At 43.4% G+C, this 15,329-nt stretch overlaps 1 protein-coding gene across 2 annotated transcripts in view; it reads left to right on the top strand.

Annotated features, from left to right (window-relative positions):
• The first annotated feature begins 6,124 nt into the window (after positions 1-6,124).
• LOC102813077 (very long-chain acyl-CoA synthetase-like) overlaps positions 6,125-15,329 on the top strand; it is a 67,265-nt gene continuing 58,060 nt past the window's right edge. For both annotated transcript variants that reach the window (XM_006831664.1, XM_006831663.1), the window contains exon 1: positions 6,125-6,602. In XM_006831664.1, the coding sequence (XP_006831727.1) occupies positions 6,125-6,602 (478 nt within the window). The remainder of the gene's footprint in view (positions 6,603-15,329) is intronic.

The following is a 15,329-nucleotide window of genomic DNA, read 5'->3' as shown; positions in this document are numbered from 1 at the left end:
ATTATTTACCTCTGTCTCACTTAGCCCATTGAGACCTGTCTAATTGTTCTCCCATCTGCTTTGTTCTTCCATTCCCCTCTCCCTACTTGTATATTGCCCCCTCCCTAGCACCCAAAGTATCCTGTGTCTAATCCCTTCCCTGCCCTGTGCTCCACCTTCCCCTCCTTCCCCTCACCCACCCCCAACATGCCAATAATCAACAAAGAATCCCCCTACCCCCCTTTAGTATGGGTTCTTTCCCTTATTCTTTTACAGTAGTGGTCCTATGCAGTATTTCTATTTTTGTGACTGACTACTTTCACTCAACATAATGCCCTCAAGTTTCATCCATGTTATGAGGTGGCTTGCAGCTTCCTTGTTGTTCTTCAAGGTAGCATAGTACTCCATTGTGTGTATGTACCAGTTTGTTTATCCATTCTTCAGTTGATGGGCACTTTGGCTGCCTCCATCAGAAGATACTTCTTGAAAGAAAGACCAGCAGGAAAAATAAAAGACAATAACAGCAGTCTGATTGACTACTACAAGAACAAATAAGTTGTTTACCCGGGAGCCATCAAGGCAAGTGGTCAGGTCCCCTCAGGACAACCCCCCTTCCAAGACTAAAACTCAAGGGGACTACATGAGCAGGCATGTGGTCTTGTTGCTGACCACGTTAGTCACCGATAAGGGGAAATGGGGGGAAAACAGCAATGAAGTTGTAAGCCAAGTTCAACCATGTTCAATAGACTCCTGTCAACCCGCATTGAGATCTGGTTGGCCAGCAGCATGGCAAGACCTGGGGACTTCTGGGCCCAGAGACAGAGACATGGCCACTGAGGACTAGAGCAGAGAGTGAAGTGTCCAGCTGATAAAAAGAGAGGGAGATGCACAAGAACACCCATATTTGCAAATAGTACCCACTTGATCTGGTTTCAATGGCTGGATGATCAGAGCTTGACTTGAAGAGTAAAAAAAGAGTGATCCTCTACAATTTGATGAACTTGACCTATGCTCGTGGATGTAGTAGCACAAAGGAGGGAACAAACCTTTACAACCAGGATCTTCCCACCCCCTCAGTACACAGTGTCAACAGGGATGGGCAATTTAGACATTGGCTACCCAAAATGGGGGCAGGGGGCTACACAGACAAGAAGTGGTGGGCTTACAAGCTTTTAAGAGGGAACCTAGTTCCAGGGGGTGCGGGGGAAGGTAGACTCTCCACTGAGTGGTTGCCAACCTGTCTAGATGGAGCTGATGAAAGCAGATGAGAAGACTCTTGTGGTTCATAATGAATAATTGCTATCAGGACTGAGTGTTGGGAATGTAAAGGTAGATGTTTTGTAACAAAAGGAGAGGAGTGGTTGATTTTGCAGTCCAGGTGCAGAGGTACCTGGGACCATCAAGGGAAAAGAGCAGAGTGCAGCACCCTATCCAGAGAAGCAGTGACACCAGAGATGGAGGCAGAGAAAACAACATGGAGAGATGGAGCGGCTGGGGACTCAGGACTCAGGGAGGGAGAAGGGCTGCGTGTTGACAGCCAGGGACAGGCTTGCAGGGTGTACCCTTTGGTTGTTTGATGATGCGTACTGAGGATTGTAATCGTTGCAATGAAATGAAATAAGATAAGATGAATGTAAAGATAATGTTCTCCCATGTAAACAATCAGATAATTCACGATGTAGTGATGGTGGTTATCTGCTGTGGAGTTGGTCCGACCCTGTATAGGGTTTCTGAGGCTATAAATCTTTACGGGAACAGAAAGCCTCATCTTTCTCCTGTGGAACAGCTGGTAGTTTCGAACTGCTGAACTTGAGGTTCACAGCCCGATTCATAACCACTACACTACCAGAGCTCCTTTAATTCACAATAAAAACAAAAAAAGAGAGAGAGACAATGGTACTGAATGAAGAAGTCAAGGTACACTGAAGGCATTGGCAAAGAACAAGGCTTTGGGAATTGATGGAACGGAAACTGAAATCTTTCAACAAACTGATGCAGCATTGGAAGTATTCATTTATCTATGCCATGAAATTTGAAAGACAGCTACCAGGCCAAATCATTGGAAGAAACTTATATGTGTGCCCATTTCAAAGAGAGGTGAGCAAGGTAATGTGGAAATCATTAGACAATAGCATTAATATCACTTAAAGTAAAATTTTGCTAAAGCTAATATGAAAACAGCTGCAATGGTAGATTGACAGGGAACTACCTGAGGTTCAAGCCCGATTTAGATGAGGAAGTGGAACAAGGGATATCATTGCTAACATCACAAGGATCTTAGCTGAAAGAAGAGACTACTGGAAAGATGTTTACCTGTGCTTTATTGACTATGCAAAAGCTTTCCACTGTGTGGATCATGACAAGATATGGACAACATTGTGATCATGAGGAACCTGTACATAAACCAAGAGCCGGTCTTTGAACAGAACAAGGAGACATTAAAGTGTTTAAAATGAATATTGTATTCTTTTACCATACTTACTCAATCAGTATGCTGAGCAAATAATCTGAGAAGCTGGATTATATGAAGAAGAATGGTATGCAAGGATTAGAAGAAGACTCATTAACAACCTTAAGCTATACAAATGATACAATCTTGCTTGTTGAAAGCAAAGAGGAATTAAAAATACTTACTGATGAAGTTCAAAAACCATAGCCTTTGATATGGGTCTTTACCCCCATGAAGAAAACACAAATCCTCACCACTGGAACAACAAATAACATCATGATAAATGAAGAAAAGATTGAGTTGTCAAAGACTTCATTTTGCTTGGATCACCATCAACACTAATAGAAGCAGCATTCAAGAAACCAAACAACGTATTGTATTAGGCAAATCTGTTGCAGAAGACCTCTTTTAAAGTATTCAAGAGCAAAGACGTCAGTTTGATGTCTAAGGTGTGCCTGACCCAAGCCAAGATATTTTCAAATATCTCATACATATGTGAAAACTGAACAATGAAAAGGGAAGACTGGAATTGATGTATTTAATTATGGTGTTGGAGAAAAATATTAACAGTACCATTGACTGCCAGAAGACCAAACAAATCTGTGTTCAAAGTACAACCAGAAGTCAGGATGGCAAGACTTTATCTCTTATACTTTGGATATATTATTGTTGTTGTTGTTAAGTGCCATCAAGTCAATTCCGACCCATAGCGACCCTGTATAGGGTTTCCAAGGAGCAGCTGGTGAGCTTGAACCACTGACCTTGCAGTTCAAACGACTTTGCAGTGTGATGCATTAGCCCACAGCGCCACACTAGGACACTGGACATATTGTTGTTGTTGTTGTTGTTAGGTCCCATCAAATCGGTACCGACTCACAGCAACGTTATGCACAGCAGAACAAAACGCTGCCCGATCCTGGGCCAACCTCACTATTGTTGCATGCTTGAGTCCATCAATGCTGCCACTTGGCCAATTCATCTCGTTGGGGGTCTTCCTCTTTTTCTCTGACCCTCCACCTTACCAAGCATGATGTCCTTCTCCAGCAACTGCTCCCTCCTGACAATATGTCCAATGTATGAGAGATGAAGTTTGGCCATCTTGGTCTCCAATGAGCACTCTGGCTGCACTTCTTCCAAAACAGATCTATTGGTTCTTTTCATAGTCCATAGCACTTTTAGTATTCTCCTCCAACACCATAACTCAAAGGCATCAATTCTTCTACAGTCTTCTTTATTCACTGTCCAGCTTTCACATGCATATGAGGTGATTGAAAATACCATGGCTTGGGTCAGGTGCACCTTAGTCCTCAAGCTGACATCTTTGCTCTTCGACACTTTAAAAAGGTCTTGTGCAGCAAATTTGCCTAAAGCAATACGTCATTTGATCTCTTGACTGCTGTTTTCTGTGAGTGTTGATAGTTGATCCAAGAAGAATGAAGTCCTTGACAACTTCAATCTTTTCTCCATTGATAAGAATGTTGTTTATTGGTCCACTGGTGAGGATTTTTGTTTTCTTTACATTCAGATGTGATCCATACCAAAGGCTGTGCTCTTTGATCTTCATCAGTAAATGTTTAAGTCCTCTTCAGTTTCAGCAAGGAAGGCTGTATCATCTGCATATCGCAGGTTGTTAGGAGTGACCAATCCCCGGAGAAAGGCATCATACTTGGTAAAGTGGAGGGTCAATGAAAAAGAGGGAGGGACCCAAAAAGATGGATTGGCACAGTGGCACCAACAATGGGCTCAAGTGTAACAATCACAGTGAGGTTGGCTCAGGACCAGGTAGTGTTTCATTCATAAGTGACTCAACAGCACCTAACATCAGTAACAATGTGTAACAGTACTTCATGCGAAATTAAGTCTCACTGGGCTATCCGTGGGTTGAATAGGATTACAGGGTCTAGTCCTCACCCACCCAACCAGGAACTGGAATGAGCTGGATACAGTCATCACAAGAGCTTTCATTGTTGTTAAGTACCGTGGAGTCAGTTATGACTCATAGTGACCCTACAGAGGGTTTCCAAGGCTGCAAATCTTTACGGGAGCAAAAAGCCTCATCTTTCTCTGGCGAAACTGCTGGTAGTTTCTAACTGCCGACCTTGAAGTTAGTAGCCCGATTTGAAACCACTATGCTACCAGTTTGATGAACCTTAAACTCGTCTGCACAGGAAATCACCAAGCAATTGGGCAGAAAAGGCAAAGAGCAAATCTAAAATGAGAGACCCGGTAAAGTCCTTGGGACCAGAAAAGAGGCACTGGTTTCTGATTTGGCAGGAGCGACTGGAAGCTGCTATTCTTGTTATAGAGTGCCATCTAGTCAGCTTCGACTCATCGCAACCCTGTATAGGGTTTCCAAGGAATAACTGGTGAGCTTAATTGCTGACTTTGGGCTTCAAACCAACCTTGCAGTCCAGCATATTAACCTGCAGCACCATACCAGGTCTCCTAGCAACTGGTACCAGCTATAAATATGAAAAAATACTTTCACGTGTGGTGGTGATGGTGGAGTCACTTCCAACTCACAGCAACCATGCAAAGGGTTTCCAAGGCTGCAAATATTTATGTGAGCAGAAAGCCTCATCTTTCTCTCAAGGAGCCACTGATAGATTCGAACTGCTTACTTTTCGGTTAGCAGCCCAGCTTGTAATCTACTATGCCATCAGGGCTCCCTGTCTCGCATGTATAAGGCATTTTAATGATAATAACAATTGTTGTTGTCAAGTGCTGTTTAGTGGGTTCTAACTCATAGTGACCCAGTACAGGGCTTTCCGAGGAGCAGCTGGTGGGTTTCAACCACCGACCATGTGGTTCGCAGTGCAGTGCTGATCCCACAGCGCCACATCAGGAATCCGATAATAGCAATACATTATATCTATTGTTGATGTTGTCTTTAAGTGCCTTCCAGTAGTTTCTGACTCATAGCTACACTGTATAGTGTTTCCAAGGCAGGAAATCTTTGCAGAGCAGAAAGCCTCATCTTTCTTCCACAAAACACGGCTATAATGCACTCTATTTGTAGTAACAGTAAATAACAACAGCCCTACCCATGCATTTCCGCCTTTAGCCTCAGCATCCTCTAAGTACCTTCCAGTAGGTTCTGACTCATAGCAACCCCTTATATGGTTTCTGAGGCTGGAAAGCGTCTTTTTCACTCCAAGCGACTGGTGGGATCAAATCCTAGATCTTGTGGTTAACAGTGTTGTACTTATCCTACAGAGGCAAGCGCTCCCTAGTGCATCTTAGCATCACCGTTTTGATAAGGGGTCTGTGTCTCCAAGGCATAGTGTTCTCCACTTGGAGTACAACGCAGGGAGTCCAGACTTGATCTCAGATCTCTAAATTCAGGCAAAGAGCTGGCCTAGACCCCTAGAGAACTGCAAAGCCAACTTCCCGCCAGGCGGAAGGACCTGGAGTGCAACTCGCTGTGTTCCACCAGGGGACGGGTTCAGCCGGCAGGTCCCACCCAGAACTCCCCGGCCACGCACAAAACTCCACCTGCCCTGAACTAGAAGCCTACAGTGGTGCTGACAGCCAAGACGCCTCTCTGTCGCCCTAGCCTCCCCCAAGCCCAGCGTCCCATCGCCAAGCACCTCCCCGCAGTCCGCCCGCCTTCACTCCCGAGTCCACCACAGCGCAAAGCTGTACGCCCAGAGTGCGCCCCCCGCCCTCACCGGGACAGGGGACCCCGCCACCGTTATGCTGCCCGCGGTCTACACCGCTCTGGCGGGGTTGCTGCTCCTGCCGCTGCTGGTGCACTTCTGCTATCCCTACTTCTTCAAGGACTTGGCCTTCTTCCTCCGGGTGGCACGCATGGCGCGGAGGGTGCGCAGCTACGGACAGCAGCGGCCAGTGCGCACCATCTTGGGTGTCTTCCTGGAGAAAGCGCGCCAGACGCCACACAAGCCTTTTATCCTCTTTCGCGATGAGACGCTCACCTACGCGCAAGTGGACCGGCGCAGCAATCAGGTGGCGCGGGCGCTGCACGACCACGTCGGCCTGCGCCAGGGAGACTGCGTGGCGCTCTTTATGGGCAATGAGCCGGCCTACGTGTGGCTGTGGCTGGGGTTGGCTAAGCTGGGCTGTGCCATGTCGTGCCTCAACTACAACATCCGCGCCAAGTCCCTATTGCACTGCTTCCAGTGCTGCGGGGCGAAAGTACTACTGACCTCACCAGGTGAGCCCCCGGGAACGCCCCTCGCCTTGACACTGGACCATCTCAGCGCCTTGGCTAACCAAGGACAGGCTGGTGTAGGGAGGTTGATGAGCAAGGTTCTGATCAGTCCTGGGGGTATAGAGGAAGGGAATGGCAAGGTTGCCTTGAAATTCAGATTCATGATCATTGTTATTATTAGTGTCGAGGTGTCAGTTCCAACTCATAGCAATCCTGTTTAGGGTTTACGAGGAGCAGCTGGTGAGTTTTAACTGCCAACCTTAGGGCTCAAACTAATCTCTCAGTCCAGCACATTATCCAGCAGGGCCACACCAGATCTCCTAATGATCATTAGAACTACCAATTGTCAAAATTTATTCTATGCCAGGCACTGTTAAACAATATGAATACAGTATTGCTTTTAATTCTCACAACAGAAGAGGTCTATTGTCCGACTTTTATATAAATGAGGCCACTCAGGTCCAGGAGAGAGGAGGCTTCATGACCCAGGTCACACAGCTGGAAGGAGGAGAAGAGACAGGGCTACAGACTTGCAAAGTCCAAACTCCTCTCCACCACTTACACCATTGACATTTCAGTGTAGAGGGTCTCCAGTGTGAGAACCAGTGGATCCTGAGAGATTTCCTCCCCACTGTTGCTAGAGTGTGTAGCTTTGGGAAAATCACTTCACCTCTCTGTTCTCTGGTTTCCTTGGAAGTCAATCTCCACAGCTGCTTCCAGCTCTCAGGTGTGGTTAGCATGCAGAGAGGAGACCCCACCTGATCCCCAAGGAGAAGACTTTAGGGCTCTGCTGCAGTGCCACTGTGAGCCCCAGTGCATTGTTAGTGAAGTGAGCCCTTCATTTCTAGAGTTGCCTCCACCACACTTCAACCAGACAACTGCATGCTACAGTGGGGATCCAGGTGAGGAAGCAACAGAGAACCTGTATTCACTGGCAGGTGGTTTTCCCTAGTCTTTGTTCTTGAGTAAGGAACAGAGAGGCTGGCTCTTGCTCTACTGTTAAGAGGAGACCTAACTAAGGGTGGTTTGAAAGGCATCAGTGATGATGTTGAGGCATGAGGAATCAGGAAGTTCACCTTTCTGGAATGCCTTTCTATACCAAACCCTATGTTGAGTGAGTGCTTTCATTACCTTTAGATATAATGTATCATCACCTGCATGCACACACACACACACACACACATACTCTACACTTGTGAAAACTTTGCCCAACTCCAAAGGCCATGATCTTTCACTTCATCCTACTGTCTTCCTCTTCAGGGATGTAGTGTTAGAGCTGGGAGGAATTAAGCAGCCACCTGGTTTTCCAGCATGTTTTCCCTGCATTTCATAGCTCAGAAAACGAAGGCCAGTTCAGCAGTTTGCTTAGAGTCACACAGAAGGATGAAACGTCATTTTATTTGTGGGAAGCCAGGACACTTGCATACCTGTTTTATGTGGCATAAAATAAATAATCTCAAACAAACAAATAAAAAAAGGTTTAAAGGTGTAGGAGGTCTGACAATGTTAAAGGCAGTCAAATTATTTGAATGGTAAGGTCCATCAATAAATGTGGTTTCAACTACATAAAAACTCCTGTTTGCCTGGGAAAAAAAAAAAAAAAAAAAAAACCCCTGTCTAATTTGTAACTAGAAGATTCTCTTAAGCCTACGCGTAATCACCTGACTAGAAATATTAGGACAGTGGACTTTGTACAATTTCAGGAGACATTTAACTACTATTTACCTCAAGAAGTCCGTGAGGCACATCAAAGGGCTTGGTGGTGGTAGTTGTGAGGTGCTGTTTGGTTGACTCCAACCCCTAGGACCCTATGTACAACAGAACAAAGCTCTGCTCGGTCCTGCACCATCCTCAGTCCTTCCGATGTTTGAGCTCATGGTCTATGAGCCCATTGTGTCAATCCACCTCATTGAGGGGCTTCCTCTTTTTATACTGCCCTCTACTCTATCAAGCATGATGTCCTTCTCTAAGGACTGGTCTCTCCTGATAACATGCCCAAAGTATGGGAGCTGAAGTCTTGGAGTTTTACTGAAAAGGAAGTCCAGATTTAAGTGACTGCTAAAAAGTTTCAGGAGTCCCAAGGTAGTTACAAAGGAGCTCTGGTAGCGTAGTGGTTACGAATCGGGCTGCGAACCTTAAGGTCAGCGGTTCGAAACTACCAGCTGCTCCGTGGGAGAAAGATCAGGCTTTCTACTCCCGTAAAGATTTACACCCTCGGAAACCCTGTACAGGGTCACTATGGGTCAGAACCAACTTGATGGCACTTAACAACAACAACAACAAAGGTAATTACAACAACTAACACTCAGCTGCTAACTGGAAGGTTGGGGTCTACCCAGAGGCACCTCAAAAGAAAAGCCTGGTGATCTGTTCCCTAAAAATTCTATGGAGAACAGTTCTCCTCTGAAGCACCTGGAATTCCCCAGAGTCAGAATTGACTCCATGGCAGCTGAGGGCATTTTGTTATCTTTTGGTTTTGAGTCATTTCAGTATTGACTAGAGTTGTAACAGAGCCTAAGCTAGTTCTGTAATGTGTTCAGAATCATAACCAGGTGATTCCCTCTCCATGCAGACAATGGTCCTATGTAATAGGACATTATGTCTAAGTCGGTGCCCATGGAGACTGTAATGAAATTCTTATATTCAAGTCAAACTTGAACCAGAGTCCCTGTGGCAGCAAAGTGGCCTTTGACAGAGGGCAAACCTTTAGGAGCTTTTAGCATTTTCAAATCACCAGGATACCTTTGTGTAAAATGCAGGATCACACTCTGTGCTAAAATAGTTACTGTAAAGGTAATGTGAACAAGATTGTATGTGTAGGTGCCCATGCGTATTTTGTTGAATAGAGTTTTAGTTCTTTGAAATTAGGGTTGGAAAGAGTTTTAGAAAATCTGAGAAACTATAATTATCTAGGGAGATGATTTTTTAAACCAGACTCCTAAATCCAATCCCCTAAAACATCAGTCAACAGGACTGTAATGGGTCCCAGGAACACGTACTCTTGTATCAAAGTCCACCCCATCTCCACATAATTTTGAAGCAGATGTCCTAAGCGCTAGGCTTTGAGAAAGAACCAGTCTAGTTTAATCAGTTCCCTGACAGAAGAACAAAGTGAGGTGTGGTGCCGATTCAATGGCTCCTAACAACAACAAACACAACACTGGAACAAAAGTGTTCTGGGCATAGATACATAGATTGAAACATAGGCTGAATGGGTAAGTGTGGAAAAGTGAGACATATGTATTTTTATATCCCACAAATACATGAGTTTGAAAGAGAAAAACAAAACATTCTTTGATGGTTTCCAGGGCTGAGAGGGAAGGGGAGCAGTTCACTGGCTATAGGGTAGATACATGTTAACTTGGGTTATGGGGAGGGCAACATACAAGACAGAGAAAGGCAGTATACAAGAAGATGGAGGTTGGCAGAAGTATGATGAAAATAGTTGAAGACACAGGGGGTATATAAGCCCTAAGGGAATAGAGGTAAATAGTGATCTAGATAACCTTGGAATAGCAATAATCTGTGGGTAGATACATGGACAGAGACACATGCTGAATGCTTATGTGAAGAAGAGTAGAATGTGTGTATACTTGTATGTGTTTGTGTATGTATATAGATGTGTGTATGTATATATAAAGTAGCTTGGTAGTATAATGGTTACGAATAGGGCTGCTAACTCAAGGTCAGAATTTCAAAGCTACCAGCTGTTCCATGGGAGAAAGATGAGACTTTCTGCTCCCATAAAGATTTACAGCCTCAGAAACCCTGTACAGGGTGGCTATGCATTGGAACTAACCCCACAGCACATAACTAACCTCCACCGCCACATATATGTATACATTGATATGTCCCACAGATATACAAGAGTGTGAAAGAGGAAATTGGCACCTGAGTATTTGTCTTTCCTGCAATCACCACTGTGAATGTGGTGGGTTTACACCAGGCAAAATGATTGGAAAAAAAAACAAAAACTTCTGAGATATTATCAAACATATTAAGACAATGAGTAGCTGAGCCTAGGGGCTCAGGACCATAGTCTCGGAGGACTCTGTGTTCAGTTGGCACAACACAAAGACAATGTTCTACATCCTTCTGTGGTGAGTAGCATCCATGAGTGGCTGTCTATGCTACAGCTATTGGTCTCTCCTGTGCAGAAGAAAGAAGAGGGATGAGAATTGAAGATGCTTGGAATCAACTTGTCAAGCGGGCTAATGGGACATGTGAACATCAGTCTCCATGACCCTGAGACCAGAGCTAGATGGTGACCAGCTACCACTACCAACTGCGCTGAATGGGATCACATTAGAAGGTCCTGGATAAAGTGGCATGAGGTGTAGAATGAAACTCAAAATTATTATAAATTTTTTAAAAAGCAACACTGGGTTTACAATCTCAGAAAGAGACTGGAGGAACCTGAGACTGTGTCCCTCAACCACTGTTCAGGTCTGGATAGGAAACAATACATATATATATATATATATATATAGAGAGAGAGAGAGAGAGAGAGAGAGAGAGAAAGTACAACCTTCAGTCAAGCAGTAAATAGGTAAATAGGGTAACAACAACACTAGTAAGGTATGCTCACTATGAATGATGGAAGGATCAACCATTCAAAATCCAAGGGGCAACTTGGACCTAAGGACAATTGCAAGAAGGGATGAGAAGGAGGGTGGAAGGGAAATTGAGCCTCAGAGAGGAGGCGGGATAACTGTTGTTCCACGGAAAGTACAAATAGATCAATTTACAAAAGTAGATTATCCTCACTGGAAGGCAGAATTACATAAGAACGACACAACAGTGACCTGAGCTGCCTTAAATTCCATCCCAAAGAAGGATTCATGCAGAAGATGAGCAGTATCTGTCACACAAGGTGAAAAGGAAATCTTGAATGTAGATAACTCTTCACTTTCAATATTTGTGTTTCTCCCCAGCATGGAGCAACAGCCAGAGTAAAATCTGGGAAAGCCCTGTGGCAGTACCAGTCTATGAAAGACACCCCTCCTTCCTTGGTTCTAGAACTTCTCATTGATGAGATATTTGCCTCTGGAGTATGCCCACTCTCACAGGCACTTAAGCACTGCGGTTCTCTACCACCCACCCAGTGTCAGATGGCTCTACATTCCAGCAAGCATGCAATTTTTCAGCATTCAAATTTTGAGAAACTGAATGTAAAACAGTACTCTAAATGCAAACTGTCAGTGAAGACAATACATCAAACGGCAAACAAGAACTTTGTTCCTGCATAAAGTTTGATTCAGAGCTTTAACACCTCTGATACTTAAATACTTTGAAATGTTTTAAACCTGAATGTATTCAAATACTAAATTTTAAATTGAATGGATGAAATGCTTCCATACAATTAAAATAGTAGCACGTATATATCCGCTAGTTCCTAAAGAATTGAGTGATCAACAGTCCTTCCATAAGATCAACTATTGCACAGAGGAAATAGACAACTTGGTAATGTGCTGTCATGCATAAAAGCACTTCACCCAAGGTTTTTTATTTTAATTCTTACTGTGACTTGAATGATGGTTTACGGAGCAGATCATCAGTATTACATTCCACAAATAATACACTTAATTTCATCTCAATGATTTCATCCCCTTCAATGTAGCGTCACTTATCCCACTTCCTCTTTATGATTCTTGTTCCAATTCCTTCTTCTTTCCCAACCCATCAGAATTTTGTCCTTCAGTAAATGCTGCCCCTTTGATCTCCAGTGATTGTCCGTTCTGTGGTGTGCCTCCTCGGGAGTATTGTTGTCCCCTTATATTCCTATCTACAGCTTGGCTGAAAATTGAGCCACCAGGGTGAGTTTGGTTCTAGAGTTGAAGGGGAGTCAAGAGTCATAGTCTTGGGGTTCCTTCAGTTTGTGAACAGTAAGCCTGGTCTTTTTTATAATTTTGAGTTTTGTTCCACGTTTTCTCCTACTCTATCCAGGACCTTCTAATGTGATCACTTTCAAAACAGTTGGTAATGGTAGCTGGACACCATCTAGTTCTCCTTGTCTCAGGGTCATGGAGACTGACCTTCACAGGTTCCATTAGTCCCTTGGCCTCATTGCTTCCAAGTGTCTTCAGTTTTCATCACTTTTCTTTCCTCAGCACAGGGAAAGGCCATGTTGCACTTCAGATGTCTGGTCATGAGCTTTTAAGACACCAGTCACAACTCACTAAGATAGGATGTACAACATTGTCTTTGTAGATTATGTTTTGTAATTTGACAATGGTGTCCCCAAGACTATAGCCCTAAGTCCTCAGGCCCAGAAACTCATTCCTTCAAGGTGTTTGATAATGTTTAGGATGTTTTCATAATTTTGTCCTGTGTATGTGTCACCACATTCATGGACATGTTTGAAGCAAAGATAAATGGCCATATACATATAAACTCTGTATCTATAACAATATTTATATAACAATATATAACAATATAACAACCCTGTTGTTGTGTGTTGTGAAGTGCCATTGAGTCCGTTCCAACCCATAGCGACTCTGTATAGGGTTTCCAAGGTGCAGCTGGTGAACTTAAACTGCCGACCTTTCAGTTCAAATGACTTTGCAATCTGGTGCATTAACCCACAGCACCACACCAGGACTCAACAAAACCTAGAACTAGTGAATTACTCCCCGTTCTCTCCCACCCCAGTAACAAAAAATATTTCCTGTAACATGAAAACCTTTTCTTGACTTTTTACAATAATGATCTCATATAATATTTGTCCTTTTGTGATGGACTAATTTCTCTCAGCATAACATCCTCCATGTTCATCCATTTTGTGAGCAGTTTCACAGATCCATTTTTTTCTTCAGTGTCACATAGTATTCCAGTGTGCATAGGTACCAAAGTTGGTTCGTCCATTCAACCACTAATTAGCATTTAGGCTGTCTCCATCTTTTGCTATTGATAAACATGAGTGTGCTTACATTATTCATGACATCATGGCTCTATTTCTTAAGAATCTATACCAAAGACAGGTATTGCTGTGTCATACAGCATTTCTGCTTCCAACTTTTTGAGGAAGCACCATACACTGTTTTCTACAGTGGTTGCACCATCTTATACTCCCACCAGCATTATATGAGGGTCCCAATCTTCCCACACCATCACCAGCATTTGTTATTTTCTGTTTCTTTGAACTTTGCTATTAATGCTGGCCAGCCCAATTTTTTAAGTTAAAAAATATGAATTGTAGTTAATGTTCACATATTAACATATGGTGGAAAAAGGACTTATATTAGGGCATGAATACAAATCTATTTACCAGCCGATGTAGTAAGTAGAGGCTGAGCCTCTTTCTTCTTTTGCAGAAACAGGGTTATTAATATCTTATCACAGGGTTGTTGTGATAATTAAATCAAATAATGTGTGTAAAACCAGTAAGTATTTTGTGTAAAACACAATAAATATTTTGCACAAATAAACAAGTTTTTAACTTTTAGTAATTTGAGTGCAAGTTTACAGATCAAATTGACTTTTCATTCAGCAATTCATATATGGTTTTTTACTTTAATCACATTCCCCTCAATGGAACAGCACTCTTCCCACTTACACTCTGTGGTGCCCTTTCTCATTCATCCTTCTTTCATATCCCTCCCTGCCTTCTGAGGTTTATCCCTGGGCCAATGCTGCCCTTTGGATATCATATGGTTGAATGTTCTCAGAAATTAGAACCTATTGGTGTTACTGGTCCCTTTATAGGCCTGTCTGGGAGCCTGGTGGCTCTGCAGGATAAGCACTGGACTGCTAACCACAAGGTTGGCAGTTAGAGTTCAGCAGCTGCTCCATGGGAGAAACATGAGACTTTCTTTTCCTGTAAACATATACAACTTCTGAAACTCTATACAGGATCGCTATGAGTCAGAACTGATAAGATAGAACTTAACAACAAGATTATTGGCCTGTCAATTGTTTAGCTAGAAGTTGATCCATGGGGTGATTCTGTTCCAAGCTTGAAGGGTGAGTAAAGGGCATATAGTTTCAGGGGTTCTATTAGTTTCCATCCAACCAATGAGCCTGGTCTTTTTTATGGTTTTGAATTTTGTTCCACAATTTCCTCTCCCTCTATCCAGGATCTCCTATTGTGGTTCCTTTTATAGCAGTTAATAGAGGTAGCTGAGAACCATCTAAATCTTCTGGCACTTAGTCATGGAGGCCGAGGTTTACGTGGTCCATTAGTCATTTAGATTAATTGTTTCCATTCATCTTTGATTTTTTTTCACTCTTCTTATAAATGAAAATTTTTAAATCTTTGAGAATGACATCTGTAAGCATGAGAAGTGTAGTAGATGCTGTGAGGCACAGTCCAGATCCCCCTTCTGCACTGTGATTGTTGTTGTTTGTTCTTAAGTGCCATTGAGTCAGTTCTGACCCATAGCAACCCTGGGAGGTCAAGCACCCCCTCCCACAGCCTGCATCCAATCACTAGCTAATGCTGGGCTAAAGGCAAATCCCACTTAGTTTATTAGGATAGTCCTGAAAGACTATCCAATAGTTGGAGTCCCTCAGAGAAGCAGCTATTACAATGCAATCTCTCACTCTACCCAGTCTTGTTTCCCTTCCAGCCTCACAGGTGGTGTCCTCAGGTAGACTCCTGCACACAAATAGAATTATATGAGCCTATATGTCTGGTATAGACATAAAACCAAACGGCCACCACTCGTCTGTCTGTCGTGTTGTGGTGGTTTGAGTTGCTGTGATTCTGAGGGCTATGCCACCGGTGTTTTA

The sequence above is a fragment of the Chrysochloris asiatica genome, unplaced genomic scaffold (assembly GCF_000296735.1).
Source record: "Chrysochloris asiatica unplaced genomic scaffold, ChrAsi1.0 scaffold00004, whole genome shotgun sequence".
Taxonomy (NCBI): Eukaryota; Metazoa; Chordata; class Mammalia; order Afrosoricida; family Chrysochloridae; genus Chrysochloris; species Chrysochloris asiatica.
The sequence above is the reverse complement of the archived record's forward strand: the minus strand, read 5'-3'. Positions and strand labels throughout refer to the sequence as shown.